The sequence below is a fragment of the Simochromis diagramma genome, unplaced genomic scaffold, assembly GCF_900408965.1.
Source record: "Simochromis diagramma unplaced genomic scaffold, fSimDia1.1 OVJJ01000682.1, whole genome shotgun sequence".
NCBI classification, from domain to species: domain Eukaryota; kingdom Metazoa; phylum Chordata; class Actinopteri; order Cichliformes; family Cichlidae; genus Simochromis; species Simochromis diagramma.
In genome coordinates, this window is record NW_024387359.1 from 2,545,513 (window position 1) to 2,563,342 (window position 17,830).

At 39.5% G+C, this 17,830-nt stretch overlaps 1 protein-coding gene across 3 annotated transcripts in view; it reads right to left on the reverse strand.

The window, feature by feature from the left end:
* Positions 1-4,355: 4,355 nt before the first annotated feature.
* adamts6 (ADAM metallopeptidase with thrombospondin type 1 motif, 6) overlaps positions 4,356-17,830 on the reverse strand; it is a 77,165-nt gene continuing 63,690 nt past the window's right edge. For all 3 annotated transcript variants that reach the window (XM_040007316.1, XM_040007315.1, XM_040007317.1), the window contains 5 exons: positions 17,583-17,712; positions 13,766-13,970; positions 13,506-13,682; positions 9,383-9,539; positions 4,356-6,784 (listed from right to left, as the gene is read on the reverse strand). In XM_040007316.1, coding sequence (XP_039863250.1) covers positions 6,675-6,784; positions 9,383-9,539; positions 13,506-13,682; positions 13,766-13,970; positions 17,583-17,712 — 779 coding nt within the window. In that variant the 3' untranslated portion in view covers positions 4,356-6,674. The remainder of the gene's footprint in view (positions 6,785-9,382; positions 9,540-13,505; positions 13,683-13,765; positions 13,971-17,582; positions 17,713-17,830) is intronic.

A 17,830-nucleotide genomic window follows, 5' to 3' on the forward strand; every position in this document is an offset into this window, starting at 1 on the left:
CATTGTCCTGGCGTGTGTGATAGCATGGCTGTTGCCTTCTCCTATGAAACTAGTGGCCCTCAGGCCTTTGATCTCACCCATGGCAGTTCAGTCTGGGCCTCAGCTGTGGGAAAAAGCAGCAGGGCTTAACAGGACAGAGCCCAGTAGATAGCAGGTGCTGAAGCCATGACCTTCCCATCCCAGGCCAGCATTCCTGCCTGTCAGACCCCCCGGATCCACGCATGTAGTGTCTCCAGCCACACCATCTGGAGCTGTTTGTCCTGCTGCACTGCGTTCAAATGGAAGAGTGTCCAAAACACTTCAAGCACTCATCGCACATACTGCAGTGGCACAGCTCTTCTGATTAAGATAAACCTTTACAGTGCTACTCTATGTTATTCATCACTATGCTAATCCTCACACCTCTCAGCTGGAGAATAGGCACACAAACAGAGGTATGACAGGGCCACAGGACCACAGCCAAGAGTAAATCCACAGGTATTTGGGGTTTTAAACTTCAAGGGGTGGCAGATTGTTAAGTCGGACACACAGCAGAAAACTCTCGGAGGAATTCCAGCATGTAGTCGAGCCTGAGTTCTCAACCTGGGAATTGTTGGTGTCTTATCACTGGTGTATCTTTGCACAGCTTTGTTTTGTCATAGCTTGTAAGATATTGTGTTGCTGATAAAACACAGCAATGGCTTCTTTCATTGTCAGGAGTTTGCTAGAGAAATCTGATCCTCGTCCTCTCCACACCTCTTATCATAAGTAGCCTGCTAGCTCCTAGTCTTACTAAGCAGATGTACTGGGAATCACACTATCACTCCTCCATTCAAGTGTCTCCCTGCAAGTCAGAGAGACTAATTTTATCTCCTTAACTATTAAAGGTAACATATAACGGTAAAAAGATTACACTTTTCTTTCCTGTAGTCTTCATGTTATAACTAGTTGTGAGCATGCAATGAAGTGCTAGGTGGGGTACTCTTGTTTGTGTTTTGTGCAGTTGAGCGATTAGCTTTTTTTTAAAATTAAAGATTTTTTACCTTCATGCTGGACTCTGCTGTTTCTATCCCCTCCACTAACTATGCATAGCATCATCACTGTCATGCTACACGTCTGTATTGGTTGCATACCCCAAAAACCAACCAACCAAGCTGCTTTTGAAGCCAGTTTCTGGAGACATTATAGCAACTGAACTGCAGTTTGTGGAACTTCTGCTTTGGCTTCGTTTTGTAATCCTGGAAGCTGCCCCTTGCTTGGTTCTTCTCCTGCTGTATTACAGTTGAATTGGAAATCAAAAAAATCAGTTGAGATGTTGCACACTGGTATCCTGAAATGTTGCACAAACACAGGAGAGCTAAAACCTGTTCTTTTAAACTTCCATTTAAGAGAAAATCACATAATTTATTTTTTTAAGTTAAATTTGATTAGTTAAAAGTGCAGTTGTAGCTATTGTTGAATGGCCTATTGTTAGTCCTCCCAGTCAACCAAGAAACTACTTTTTCATGTCACCATCCCAGACAAATAAGTCAGCTCAATGGATTGGTGGGATTCTAAGGCCTGAACTCACGAGACTTAAGACCTGCAGCCCTGAAACCAAGAAAGGTAAATACCAGTAAATCTTGCTTTCATTGCCTGGAGGCTTCTTGTCCATGTGTACATTCACAGTATCCAGTGGATGGCTTCTGTTTCTTTCTGTTTGTGTGTTGAGTCTACAGCAAGCTCTCATGGACGTATGTGCTCACATAATCAGGTGTAAATGTTTCATGTAAGGCAGTCACCTCATGGCTGTCAGGTCATCTGCAGATACACGATCCCTCAGCTTCTTATTTTTCTCTCTCTCCTTGTCACCTTAAGCTCCACAGGTTGGGGCTAATGTAATCACAGACCCCTGCAGAAGGGCCAGTGTAAGAGACAGAAGCTGGGCCAGACATACAGGTATTCTAAACTGGTTACATTAAACCAAACAGGCCATCTGTCTCCCCCAGTAATTGGACACTGGATTAGACAGAGATGGCTGTGTTTCCCAGCCAAGTGGGCTAGTTACTGTTTATTTGGAATTAATTACCAGGGAGAATGGAAATCTCAGAGCTTCCTACGAGTGGACCTAGACACTTTCTGATGGGGATAAGAGAACGTAAAGTCCAATAATGAAACCATATCAACAAAAATGTTTGGCAAGTTGTTTGATGCTGCTCAAACAAAGTCTTATCCTTGAATCTCAGATAATGATGTGGCTGGGGATTTCGAGTAAGGTGGATCAGAACAAAAGTCCCTTCTTTGATATGGTCACCCTAAACTGAGGCAGCAAATCAATGCACTTCTTTAAAGCTGGTAACCAATATCCTGGTGTAACACCATCAGCTATTCTCACTCTGAGGATGTTCCAAGAGTTGAATTTAAAAAAAAGAGTATACATCTCTTAAACCCTGTGAGTGGGGCATCCACCCTGGCACCATATTTCATCCTGAGTGTTTCCTTCTCACAGGAATCACTGCTGAGGTATTGCAATCCTTAACCCTAACATATAACTCCAACTCCATGCTGTTCCAGTGTGGGATTCTCTTCACAAGTATTGATAATAAGCTGGCAGAAAAAAAACACATTCTGATGAACATTAATACATGAATTGTTTTTCCCCAGTAAAAGTTCCTTTTTGACTTTTCTCTAAAACACAGGGTTAGAGAAGAAACGATAAAGATAAAATATATAACATAATAAAATAAATATAATATACAAATAATAATAATATAATGAATAAAAAGACTAAATGCTTAGTTTGATGATGGCTATTAACATTTATACAAATAAATAATGTTGATTCCAATTCTCTGAGGCGACTGTTGTGATTTGGCGCTATATAAATAAAACTGAATTACTTTATCTCCTGCCTAGCAGCTCCATGTTCAACATCCTTTGTCTAATATAGCCACCATCCTGCCGCTGCACATCTAAACTATCTCAGCTCCACCTCTTTGTCTCCAAACCACTGAACCTGAGCAAAACCCAGTTAATGATGGAAATAACCTTGCCATGCAAGTTTAAGGTTGCACGCTCTAATATGTTTTGACAAGCATAGTAAAAATGAATGTGTTAACAGAGGATTCTGTTTAAAAGCTGCTCTTTTTATTCATTTATCTACTTAAAAAAAAAAAGTTGGTGAAGGGCCGTATCATGGCATTTTTTTCACTATGCTAAATTTCAGTTTGCATGCAGTGAAATCAATGTACAAGTGACAATGCAATAAATTAGCATATAATTTACATTTGAAAAAAAAATTAGTAACAGTGTACCAACAATAATACTGAATACAAAATATATGCAGCTAATCACATGATGCTTTTCATTTCGCTTGCACTTCAGATACGTTTTGAAGCAATATGACATTCAAACATCCAAGTTCACAGCAACGAGTACCAGTTTGATTAAGTTGTCTTTTCTTTTTCTAAATGGAGCTTCTTAATCCCACAGCCAGTAGATGAGTCAGTTCAAGCAGTTTGAATTCTGCTGTCTTTGAATGCAGCATCCACCATCCTTTCCAACAAAATCTGCTCAGCACTGTCATTCTGAAGGTGGCTACAAAACAAAACAAAACAAAACAAAACAAAACAAAAAAACGTAGCAGCAGCAAAATTAGAACGTCGGTTTTAACAGCTCTGACAAGATCCTTACACACTCACTTTAATTGCTGTTCCCCTTTCACAACCCAAACGTCACCTGGGTGAAGTGATCGCTTTCGTCCAGGGGGGGTGACCGTTTTGTTGGCTGCACAAGCAACAATACACAGTTGACAATGAAAATTCCCAGTGTGAGGTATAGACAGATACAAACTAAACGATAACATGACCAGCATTAAATCAACAGAAATTTTGACAAGTATATATATATTTTTTTCATACTGTTTGGATCCAGCCTCACTTTTCTTTTCTTATTAGCACACTGGAACGGGTTTGAATGGAAGCACCCACTTGATAGCACCAGAAGCCTGGGAAGGCCGCAAGCCTCGAAGCATAGCAGGAGGAAAGAGAGGTAAACACAGTATTTCTTGGAAATTAAAAAATAAAAAAAAGTACAAGAGCAGGGCAAGCACCACTGAGTATGCCGTTTTTGTTTTGTTTTTTTTATTCATTTATGGGACAAAGGTGATGATGATGATGATGATGAACATGATGGGGGTAGGAGGCAGAGTGTGGAGTCTGTGAGTAGCAGAGTGAAGCCAGCTGACATAGCCTGGCAATAAAAGTGGTGTTTGCATGTATATTTAACAGGAATATCTCAATATTTGTGAAACAGGCCTGTTCACTTCCTTGTGAATAATCCCACACGTTAGCTTAGTCTAAAAGGCTGGAAGGTTGGAGAGATGCCTTCTTATTTTGTCCCATATCACATTCCCCCATTTTTTATTTTTTTATTTTTTTTTGGGGGGGGGGGTTCATTAGAACAATTTTTAAAAGTGTGTTTTTCAGTTTCAGTTTCTGATGTACATCAGCAGCTCCAAAATGCCTAGTTGGTTTTATTATGTGCCAGTGGGCATCTTTGATGAGAATGAATGGGTAGGCTACATTTAGTTCATTAGTCCCCCTTAAAGCATCAGCTTCACAAGTCAGGCAGCCTGTGATTAACCTCCCATAAAGCCAGAAGTGTTCAACAATATTGACAACCAAATCTTCAAATTAAGTCTTTGCTTGCATTGGTGGCTTCAAGCAGATACAGTACTGCTTATTTAAAGATCACAGAGCTAAATTAAACAGACATATTAGCTGTTGCAAACTGTTGCTGAACTGGTCTTCATACGACATTTATATGGAGCTGGTTTTGTACTAAAGACAAAAGCAACATTATAAACACTTACTGATTTATGTCCTAATTTACATTTAAATGGTGACTTTTAATCATCCTTTTTTTTTTTTACATTAAATGTTAATTGTAAATTGGTGAGCTTTAGATGTGCTAATAGGTTGATTCATGTCACCCTAGCTAGTCAGCATTTTCCCTCCACTTTTCCTAAGGTCTTAGTCAAACAGCTGTGCACACTAGTGTGCAGACCAGTTAATGACCTCCTGCCAACCCCCATGTGTATTTTACAACTGTTTGGCAACTGATTGCTGGAGGTTGCTGGCAGTCACTAGCATAAATTGGTCGCTGCAAGGGTGCTGGACAGAAAAATTCTCTGAAATTGCTTTGGACACTGGCAGATTTCCATTTTCAGCTGTTTTTTGCATGGAAGAAGCAGACTTACCAAGCAGTAGTGAAATGGTAAGTGTAACCTAAACATATGCTTTCAAAGTAAAAGTTACACATTCCAAAATATGTAGGTTGCAGCAGTAAGACACAACTTATTCTTTAAAAGCAAATAACTAATTAAAATGTCATTAAAGCTCAAGAAATAAATGTCTGCAGATAAGTTGGCATCTTTCATGCAAACTACAGGTGACCAAGGTGGCAATCTGCTAATAACTAAAGCAATCACAGGGACGTTTGCTGAGGATCACCCTATTTGTGTTGCCAGTATTAAACTGTGACTGAGGCCTGAGCTAACGATCGTCTTGCCCAGACCTCATATATCAATCTTTTCATGTAATCATTGGTAAGAAGGCCATTTTGCAAACTGCGGGTCTATTAGTTTACCTCAAAAAGATCCTTAAAGAGAGTATGTAATGGTGACTGCACTTTGACTCAGATGAACAAAACCTATAAATCCTTTAATACTAAACTGAGTAAGATGCTAGTAAAGGTCTGGTCACAAATTTTTCATGTGGCGTAGGCACCATTTGAAAAGATGACTTTGGTGATTTTGGGTGAACTTTTACCTGACTGTTAAGAACTAAGGCACCCAGCTGGGGGAAAAAAAAGATTTAAAAATCTCCAATAACCACGGTGTATTTTTTGGCCCTGGATTAACATATGTATATAATATACAAATCCTTACAGTATACAAGGGTTTAACATGTGTTACAGTATGTAATATTTTCACTCAAGCAAAAAAGAAACTGAATATGAATTCAATCACATTACATTCCCTTCCATAACAATAGGCTACTATCTGGCGAAAAGATGATCAGAGGACAATATATCAGCTCTGTTTTGGATTGTACAATAAATATACAGTACACCAACAGGGATTCTCTGTTGCATTTGAGCAGTAAATTGGTATTTACATGAAAAAAAGTGCACCGAAGCCAGAAGTCTGCTCTGCCAATAGCACCATCACAGTCATCCCAAAGACAGGAGTCTCCCATCCCCCCTCTTCTAATCTCCGGGGTACATCCTCTGCGAGCGATGTGTCCAGCACTTTGGATTCGTAAAAAGAAACAAACACTGAGGAAGACTAACAATGATATTAATAATTATTATTATAATAAAAGATAACATCACCAACAGTTAATCTTCCAAGTTCCACTTCACAGAAGTGAAAATGTAAAAAAACAAAAAAATAATGTTTGTGTCAGCATTATTGGCTGAGCAGTGGTTTAGATTCCACCACGACAGAGGGCAGGAGTATGGGGTATGATAAACAGGGAAATCCTCGCTTTTCTCCCGTCTTCAACATTGACAACTTTTTCATTCTTCCACTGGTTCAGAGTCGGGATGCATTTTCCAGTCTGCTGTTTTCTTCTCACCCTCTTAAGCACTGTATCCCTCCATCTTTCTTGCCTTTATGACCATCTTCTTGTCTCGCTCTTGTATTCAAAGGGTCAGTGCCCCTGGCAAGTCTTGCAGCACATCTGTCTGAAGTACGCTCGACTGCAGAACTTGAACTTCAGTACCAGCGGGCAATAAGCCACTTTGTTTACATCTTTGCATTCTGTGGAGAGACAGAAAAGACCTCAGATATAAAGACAGCAAAAGAAAACATATCTTTTATTAGTCTGGCTATGTTTAAGAGGAAAACTCCTCGTCGTAGGAGCTGGCTAAAAAAAGACACACACACAAGAAAGTTTTTATACCTAACATAACACAATCATCTACATATTGTCACCTTTTAAGTAAAACCACCCCTATTTCCCTAGACTATATATAAATATATCTATTACATATATCTAGCTACATGGCACTGTATTAACGTATTAACTGGTTGTGCCACCCTTAGCTTAGCTGGTGTGTTTTGGATTACTAGCTTGCTTGATAACCCGATTGCGCTTAAGTTTCAGGTCGTCAACTGATGGTTGGATTCTCCTTCAGGATTTTCTGGCAGAATTCATGGTTCCATCAATTACGGCAATTCATCCAGGCCCTGAAGCAGCAAAGCAGCCCCAGACCAGTACACTACTACCACCATGTTTGACTGTGCCAAATATAACAGGACTCAAACTTTCTTCAACTTTTGTCTTGTCAGTCCACAGAATATTTTGCCAAAAGTCTTTAGAATCATCAAGATATTTTTGGCAAATGTGAAACGAGCCTTTGTGGGGTTTTTTTTTTTATCAGCGGTGGTTTTTGGCTTGAAATTCTCCAATGGATGCCATTTTTCTCTTTCTTATTGTTGAATCATGAAGACTGACCTAGACTGAGACAAATGAGGCCTGCAGTTAGATGTTGTTCTGGATTCTTCTGTGACCTCTTGGAGTTGCTGATGCACTATTAGAGTATATTTAGGTAAGCTGGCCTGCCCTCCAAGTTTTCTCTATTTGTGGATAATGACTCTCAACATGGTTCACTGGAGTCCCAAAGCTTAAGAAATGGCTTTGTAACCCTGTCCAAACTGATAAATGTCAATGGCATGTTAGTTTCTCAGCTGTTTCCTTAGATCATGAAATGATGTGTTATTTCTAGAGATTTTTTAGAGATCTGCTTCACTTTGTCAGACAGGTTCTCTTTAAGTGATTTCTTGATTCAGCAGGACTGGCAGTAATCAGGCCTGGCTGTGGCTAGTGAAATTGAACTCAGCTTTCCAAAAAATGTGGTTAATCACAGTTAATTCATGACTTAACAAGAGGGAGCCATTACTTTTTCATATAGGGCCAGGTAGGCTATTTTCTCCTAATAGAGGAAACCATTATTTCAAAACTGCATTTTCACAAGTAATCTTTGACTAATATTAAAATGTGTTTGCTGATCTAAAACATTTAAGTGTAACAAATATATATATATATATATATATATATATATATATATATACATATATACATATTATAGATATATACGATACTAATTACCTATATCTAATATATCTATATATATATATCTATATAGTATATATATTTTATATATATAATATTAACATAAAATAAAACCCTAGGAATCAGGAAAGAAGCAAATACTTTTTCACAGCACTGTGCATCTTTTATATACATCTTGTTCTCATGGAACAATATTATCAATCATTTGAAGTATTTCCGAATTGAAAATCCAGTGATAGCTGACATGCTGACTCCAAATGTGTGCTACATCAAAATTCAAATGATATCTCATCAATACTAATAATATACAGTCATTTTTCTTTGCAACATTATATTTAATAGAAATAACACATATACATCTAGCTTTTGTTTTGCAGCAAAGGCAAACTTGATAAATAGGTTAAAATAGATGGTCAGAAGAGGTTGCGTATTTATTAAATACTTTCAGAATGAAGGCAAGTCATTAAACAGCGATGTAATGATAACATATGAGATATACAAACTGGACTAAACTGCTACATGAGAGCTTGTGGATCTCCCTCAGGTCTGAATAGAATAAAACTGCAACTATACTTGGATGCAGAGACTAAGACAGATCCTGGCCTCGTTCACTAACTGGGCTGGCTGCCATCCCTACTATGCACACTCACAGACACACACATACACACACAGACTGCTTGCTGGATGCCAGACAGGCAGTGCTCTAAATGCCTTATCATGATCAGAGTGTCTTCCCTTATTAGGCTTTGGCCCCTGCCTTCTCAGAGCCAAATGAAACGAGACATTGCCTCACTGCTGTCCGTAAAGGAACAATTAGCCTACAGCTAATCCCATTAGCCAGCCTGTAAACGCTGCTCACGTTTTCCATTCAGGCTAATCGAAGGCCCCTTCTCTACATATCTGAATAGCCATCCATCATGTGTAAGTGTATATGGAGGGTTGAGCTGCTTCGCTTTGACTAGGAGCCAACCTCACTGGAAAGATTAATGTTGCTGGCAAAGTGTAGAAGAGCGTGTCATCCAACTGTGTTTAGGTCATAGTAGAACAGTGAAGATGAAGATAGAGATAGTTTATAACCTTTTCAAGTGGGGCTTTGTGTAAAAGCTGAGCACCTACAGCACAATATCTATGAGCATAAAGCAATCAACCTTTGCTTATAAAGAAACTGCAGATCAGAAATTGTCTTCTCGACCGTGACGAAAACTGCGAGAAGTAAACTTTTCGCACAAGCAAGTTCTTAACTGAACTTGCTTGTGACACGATGGCATGTTTCATCATCTCACCATCACCACTGGAGATCGGGGTGGCATCGCACTTGCTCTCACACTGCTGCATGGTGGCTGGTCGGAGGGACTCTACGCAGTCATTCGATGGCTGTCCTGTGTAGGACAGACACTGTACCGTCCTCATCTGCTGGCCCAGACCACACTGTGCTGAACACTGAAACAAAGAGCACCAGACCAAAAGTCACTGTCAGCGCAACACCATATTTAGCCAGTAAATTTAACAAGTTAAATGAGGACCATCTTTTCTCTGTGACCCTGAATACTAGGCAGGGAGTCTGCGCTCCCTCATGGACCTCCACACACATAGTAATCCCGGCACATGCACACATACACTGTACGACCTGATCCAATCAAACAATCACCGGGGCACAAAGGGAGGGAGCACACAGAGCCAACCAGAGTCACCTTCCTCAATCTGAATTCATTTTCCTAAATTTGAGCAAACAGGTCAAATGAGGTTGAAAAGGTTACCTTTTGGCATTCTCTTAACTTTATACTTGTTGTGAGCCTTGTTTTCCTTTTCTTTCCCTCTGCTCATTTCTTCTTCACCCTCTGAAGGCTTTTGCAACATCTGTTTTGAAAACTGCTTGTCAAGGGATATTTTGTGCACAAGTATATTAAGGGTTTAGACTGGTTAGTAATTCTGCTCATGATCACAAAAAGAAACGTGAAGCTCTCTTCAAGCTTTTTTCCCCACATTGAACTATTATTACATTTATTTATTTGCTTATAATAATTTGTATCAAAAATCTTATTTGCAAAAAACAAAATAAAGACAAAGACATTCCCAAACAAAAATGTGAGAAAGATAGCAAAGTTTGTTGTTTTTATGCTTGCCACATGTGCTGAGCTTGATGTCACATCCTTTGTGACACATCATATTTGTAACGCTTCAGTCACTTGTGCACCTCTCGATTTTTGTAACCTAGCACAGGTTGCAGACACCAGTGTAAGATTGTGTCAGTTTTTACCCCATTTTATTATATTCCCGTGAATTATATGCTAGCAAAAAAAAAAAACCCCGAAATAAACACACATTTAAACAGTCTTTTCTTCTCTTCCTAGCAGTATCATCTGAGTGGGGAAACCTACTGTTCAGGAGAATGCTGCAACGGCTTCCTCCGAATGAGCGAATGAGGCGGTGCAAAAAGCGATCAATGCAGAGGGTATACTGGCACCTAGAGTGGCTTGATATAGGTTTGGGCAATAGGACAGCTGTAATGGATATCAGCCAGTTGGTCAATTTGCTTTTTTTCCTCATTTTTTCTTGTTGTTATACTGAAATAAATCTTAAAATCTGCCTTGTATCTAAAGGGCAATCAAAAACATTTGACTAACAGGAACACATCTGTTTCTGCTGCAATACTGAAATTGTTTGGAGTTTTATTGTTAAAAATTATTATTATTATTATTGTTGAATCATGAAGACATGAATCATGAGGTATCTTGAAGTTTTTTTGTTTTATTTTGGGTTCTTTTGTGTCACTGATGTTTTAATTTTTGTAGGCTGACCACTGCTGGGAAGATTTCGCACTGTTCCAAGTTTTCTCCATTTGTGGATAATGCCTTTCACTGTGGTTCACTGGAGTCCTAAAGCCTAAAAGCATAACAAACAGCTTTGGAACCCTTTCCAAACAAATGCATTTCAATATCTCTGTTTTCAGCTCTTTCTTGAGATCGTGGCATGATGTGTTGTTTTCTAAGACCTTTGAGCCTAGGTTCGATTTAAGTGATTTCTTCATTCAACAGGTCTGGCAGTGATCAGGCACGGGTTCGGCTGGTGAAACTGAGCCCAACTTTCCAAAAAAAAAAAGAAAAAAGGGGGGGATCCAATTACTTTTTCACGCAGAGCCAGGTAGGTTTGCATAGCTTTTCCCTTAATAAATAAAATCACAATTTAGAAATTATTTTGTGTTTATTTGGGTTATCTTTGACTAATATAAAATTTGTTTGACGATTTAAAACATTCAAGTGTGACAAATATGCGATAAACAAAGAAATCAGGAAGAGGGCAAATACTTATTCACAGCACTGTATGATGATGATGATGATTGCAGCATCCTTTCCAGTAAAAAAAAAAAAAAAAAATCCAGCCAAGTGAAGAACGCTCTTAAGAGGCAAGCATATAACTATCCAAGTCCTCCATGATCCATGATGAAAACACTTAATGAGAGCAAATAAAAGCCATTGAACAACTGATGTTCCAAAACATATTGCATCAGTGTTACACACTGACATGCATGACTTGTCTAATGGTGCTGGGAGACTAGTTCTCATTGAATGATTTTTTTTTTTTTTTTTTTGGCAAACTTAAGATCAAATGACCCAAGAAAAAAGAGAAACTGCAGTAAAGGACTGGCAAAGTAGTCGCAAAGGACGAATCCCATTTTTTAGTGATTTCTATTAGGTTCAGGCAGGAAGCCTGAAAGATTCTCCAAGAAGTATGAGTTTTTTATTTATGAATACGGTAAATTGTCCAAATTAAAAATGGCTGCAATTCAACAAAGATTAATGTGATATTAATGTCCCACCGCTCAAACTACAGCAGAAATTCTGCACTTTAAGGCTGTACTCATAATATAACTGTAAATTTGCTTTGTTGGTGCATAAAACGTTTGCTTTGGTAAACACAAAATGCGCTCCTGCCTCTTTATATGCTAGTTGTTATAAAAAGTGAGATTGGCCTTGTGGGCAGCCGCTAATCTCCTTTGTAGAAGGAAAAAAAACAGACAGAAACAAACTAGTAAAACTAATAAAAAACAAAAGGTGTAGGTGCCAGCACACTTTCGACTCTATAATGGAATTGTTCATCTGAGCTGATGCTGGAAAGGCTGAGAAAAAACACACCTGTGAGCCATAACTATGTGTGTGTGCTCATATACGAGTGTGTGAAATAAACCCAGTCACCCCCCACCTCTTTCTGTCACCTTCACAGATTCTCTCTGGCTGCCTTAGATCAGTGAGCCTGCATGTCATCCCTTCCCAATTAGAGAGTCTTTATTAGGGCCCGCTGCAAGCTATGACAGATGGCGTACGTCAGTGGTGCAACTTTAGTGGGATTTGAACTGGAGACCTTTTGGCCTGGGAGACTGGGATCTTGGTAGCTGGCAACAATCTCCCCTTTCTGGCACTTTGAGGGTCAGCTGGCCAGAGAGGGACGAGAGTAGTGGAGGCTAAGCTTGTAATTACAGCCAGAAAAACAGAATAGGTGGGGGAGAGAGTACACACACACACACACACACACACTTCTACAGTGTGTCAGAAAGCGCTGTGTAAGGGCAGACTCCAGCTGTTGGTCTATGAGGTATTAACCTTGGCTCAGCATGGCAAGAAGCCTGTCCTTTGATGAACTATGTTGAGGTTAACATTTTGGTCTGCTTTGTTTATGGCTCAGACTAAATTGTAAAGGTGTGTTATCGATATTTGTGTGTGTTAACGGGCATGTGGCAGATATGAAAAGAACCCAGAAAGCTATGACTTAAACTGCCAGACTCTCAACCTATGACTTCTGACCTGATCGGCACAGCTGAAACCATGACATCACCTTCATCAGAGCACACAATCCTTGCACAATTGCCTTCTAAACATCAGAGCACACTGTTTAAAATTCCACTTCTACACTGAGTTACTAACATATCCTACAAAATAACAAGCCATACTTTTTGTAGATACAACTATCTCTGACGCACGACTTTTTGGCGTCCTCTCAGAAATATGAGTCAGCTGTGTTGTAAAGTGTTGAGCAGCTTTTTCAGAGCATACTAAGTCATATCAGGGTGAGCCCAAAACTTCTATTCCTCTGTCTTCCTCAAAACCCTGTTCCTGGAAGTGACAGAGAGGCCTCGTCTGGGGTGCAGATAAACTTCAAACAGCCAAGAAGATATTACTGCTGCCGATCACATACTCCAGGCCTGTTTTAACTCTTGGAATCACAAACACAAACACAGCCTCTATGCACTCACATGCGTCACAGGCCTGATTGGAATCCCCAGTATTTCATCCAGGTGTAAATGATACAAACACATGGAGTTTTATCTATGGAAACTTTGTCTTTTAAACATGCCAGTAGGATTAACCGCCATACTGTTGTGGAAGAAGTTAGAGAGAGACAAGGTCCTACCTGTCCCCATTCACCAGGGATCCAGCGGGGAGGAGGACAGCGCCCTAAAGTGCAGCGCATTCGGACTTGAGGTTTGTTATGGATCGAGCAGCGGGCAGGCGGAAAGGTCTTGGTGAGGTCGCTGCTCTTACACAAGGCAATGCGGTGCTTAAAGCCAGGACCACATTTAGGTGTGCACTACAGAGGGAAGGGAAAGTGTTAAACACATATCTTGACAGTGCAATGAGTTACAGAAAAACACTTATTATTACTGGCCTTACCTCGGACCAATCCAGAGTGACCCACTTTGGAGGACAGGACTGGTTGTTGCAGGACTCTCTCTCGATAGGCCGATGAGTCAAACAGTGAGTGTCCTCCAGTGTCTCCTCCTCAGCGGGACCAATCTTCCTGATACAGAGGACTGTCCTCGTCCTTATCCCTCCATCGCACGTCTTCGGACACTCTGACCAGTCTCCAATAAACCATCTGGAGGATGGAGCAACCAATGCTAACAGTTTTGTTGTAAAGTGATTTCATGAGGTTATACTCACTATAAACACACATTAAATAACTTTACTATAGTCACATTGCCAAAGAGGGAAAGAAGCAAACTACTCCAAGGCATCAAACATTAATACTTTGCAATATCAAGAGTATCAATATATATATATAGTAAAAAAAAGGTAAATATGGCAACTGAGTGGCCTAGCCTGGCTTTTTTAAATTAATGTACAGACAAGACAGTGGTATCACTGGACAAAAAGAAAGAGCATAAAGTATTATAGGGTTTTTTTTATAAGACTATTAAATAACCGTTTTAATATTTTGAAAGCTGTCTTTTGTAATATTTGCTGTAATATCCATTCTCATCAACATAAAAGAAAATTATATACCACAAGAAATTACACACTTTTTAAAGAAGTTTAAACTTGCTGCCTGGCTGACAGGTAACTAATGCTGGGGAGTGCATTTTAGTGCTATGCCATGTCAGGATGATTAGCTTTAGAACCTGAGAAAATTAGACCCAGTCATATTCAGCCCCCTCCAGACTTTAGAATTAATATCATAAAACTGCACAGACAACAGTCCTCCAAACACATCCAGCCTGTGAGATATTACATCATCTAAAGGAATGTATACAGAATTAACGACATGTTCAAACATCTGTGTTAGCTTTCATTACCGGCGCCCATAAAACCCTGGGCTATTCTAAAACAATTGTGTTTACATGGTCTCCTTTAGTCGGCCTTTCCTGACGCTGCAAAAGGAGTGTTTGCCTTCCTAACAAACACAAATGCCGCATGAGCGCTCTAACTCCACACACACACACACACACACACACACACAAGAACTGCCACGGCCTTCTAGTACTAATCAAAATAAATGCGATACCACAAGTCTGCGACCACTGAATACAGATGTGAAAATAAATTACCCAAGACTGCAGTCTGAACATATGAAAACAAATTACCGCTGATACAGTAGATTTACAATACTATCAGTTTTTTTGGCTGACACCCAGCTGAAAGACACTGGCGCTCCCTCTCATATACAAATAATTGTCAGCTAGTCTGAAACTAATTAACCTGGTGCATTTAATCCCTCTTTTTCCAGACATTATTGAAGTGAGTCTGGCCATTCTTCCAGCTACAGCGAAGGGATTTACAGACATTTGGCCACCAAACACAAGTTCATATTCCACCTGTATACGTGTGTGTTACCCCTCGAGGTTTGGTAAGGATGCCAAAACAATCAAACACAGGTGGTCATTTTCAGAGCTCTTATTTCTGGCATGAAGCAGATATTGAAAATAGTTAACATATGAAGTTATAAATCACGGCCATTTTATTTTATTATTTTCTTCCAAACACATTTTACAACTAGGGCTCATTGAAGGCGAATTAATATCATGAGTCAGTCTCATTTTTATGGAGGCTTTTTCTTTTGAAAACATTAACTTAGGTTGCTATACTCTGTGTTTTCATTATTGTTTTTATATTACCAATGCATTAAATGTTAGTACGTAATGCAAAAGATCCTGATCATACCAAAATGATGAACCTACAGAGAACTACCTTGTCAAAAAAGCATTATAGCATCCATCCATCCAGGATGGAACGTATTGCAGCTGCCATAGGGCGAAAGCCGGGGTACGCCCTGGACAGGTGGCCAATCTGTTGAAGCCTAACACAGAGAGACTGACAACCATTCAAACTCACATTCATATCACCAATTAACCTAACCCTGCTAAGTGCATGTCTCTGAACAAGCTGGAGTACCAGAGAGAACCCACGGAGACCCATTCATTCTTCCTTCTGTGAGGCAACAGTGCCAACCGCCGTGCCACCACGATGCCCCTACATGTTTCAGCAAAATGTTTTGGGTTCATACCCTGTAGTGCTCCAGTTACCAACTAGTTGATCACACGAAGCATTTAGTGGGATGAGACCGAAAACAGAGCTAAAGGTAAGCAAATACATACTTAACGTTGCATTAACATCATCACAAATACAGCGATTAGCATCTATACACATTTTATGCACTCCATTTGCATTTGTTTCACATCATGTCCAACATAAATTAGCAGTACGCAACTTAACAATCAATAACATTTGTATCCTGGGCAGAATTTCCTTCAAATCAGCACTAAACACGGAATGAAGAATTAGAATAAGCACCGGAGATGAGTTAACTTGAATGCTAATATGCGATCTAGCGTGGGAAAAGCCAAGGACAGAGACCAAACTGAGCACAAAAATAGCCAAGCAATGACATAATGAAGAACTCAAATTCCCAATATTTACAGTGTTTGCAGTCTTCCAATATTTCATCTTCTTTTGGCTACAGGCCACCATTGATCATCTGCCTCCATCTCACTTTTTCACTGTCCTCACTATCCTCACAACATCATCTTCTGTCCAACCAGGAAACTGCATATCCTCTCACACTACATACATACACCATCATTGTCATCTTCCTGTTTTCCTCAGCTCCATGGTCAACATCCCTTGCATTCTTAATTAACAAATTATGCAACTAATTTCAGTTATACCATTATAATTACAATTGTTATTTTTATGAATGAGTATTTATCTCTCTGCATTGTTATTAAAGCATAGCAATTCAAAGAACATATGCAATTTGACATCTTTCATTAAAGATTTTTAGAAAATAAGCAAATAGATTAATTAAATTGTTTTTGCATGCCAATTTAGTAGTTTAGGAAATATAAGAGTAAAAAATTCACACTTTGGACTTTAGCCTGGTATTCACATCTTGCTTTACATGTCTTTGTTTACAAGTTGCATTGCATAGCTGTTCCACCCAGTTCAAGATCAATAATTACTTTTCTAAACTCTCACTTCCTTATATGTGAAATATTACAATTACTAGTTTTAATGGTTTCTTTCTCTATATAAAAAACATACTGCATCAAATATACCAAGCAGCCTAGTTGGAGTAGAGCACCTAATGCTGAAACAACACTGTAAATCAAAATATTTACAATTTTTTTTCCTTTGGTTTCAAGTTTCTTTCAGGAAATTCTGTGAGGAACAACTTAGTGGAAGACTGATGGCTGGATCAGTGCAGCTGTGCAACTATCTGTTATGATGATAGGAGCTAAGCCTAAGGTCTAAGCTGTAGATTTACAATTTACCTTCTGACAGAATAAGACACAAGCAGGAGAAACCGAATTCTTCAAAAGCATTTAAAGGAGCCAGGTGAGGGAGTAAGGGCATCTGTGTCAGACAACTCTTGTTTCAGACTACTAACAACCTAAATATGCTGCAGGGGGTAGCGGGAGAGAAGGAAGTTTCTATAGTAATGCTAGAGCCGCCGCTGCTGGCCTAATGACCCAAACCCTGATAAGCAGATAAAAACAGAAGGAATTTTATTAAGTGTAACAACTTTTCTCTGAATTTTTTATCACTGTACTGTGATTCTGAGACAAAATAAGCAATTTAGAGATGTTACCTTCTACTTGGGCCTTGTAACACTCACTCTGTTCATCATTTTTCTCTCATTTCAGTCATTTGACAGATTTTTACAAAAGTAATCATCTCATAAAGAGAAGAATCATGAGTGAGTATTACGTACTCTGGAGGACACGGCTCAGTATTGCAGTCTCTCTGGTTTTCTGGAGGTTTGCTGTCTGGGTCACAGTAGTTGTTCTGTACCACTGAGTTGTCGTCCAGCCTTTTACAGGCTAACTCCTGCTTCTGAGAACCTGCAGGAGAAAACACTGATCAATAGTGCGGCATGGAGCTCAGCTGATCTGGCACATTAAAATGCCTTCGCAGACACAGAAGCCTGCCAGCCGTGGTGTCGTGCACCGTGTTAAGAGC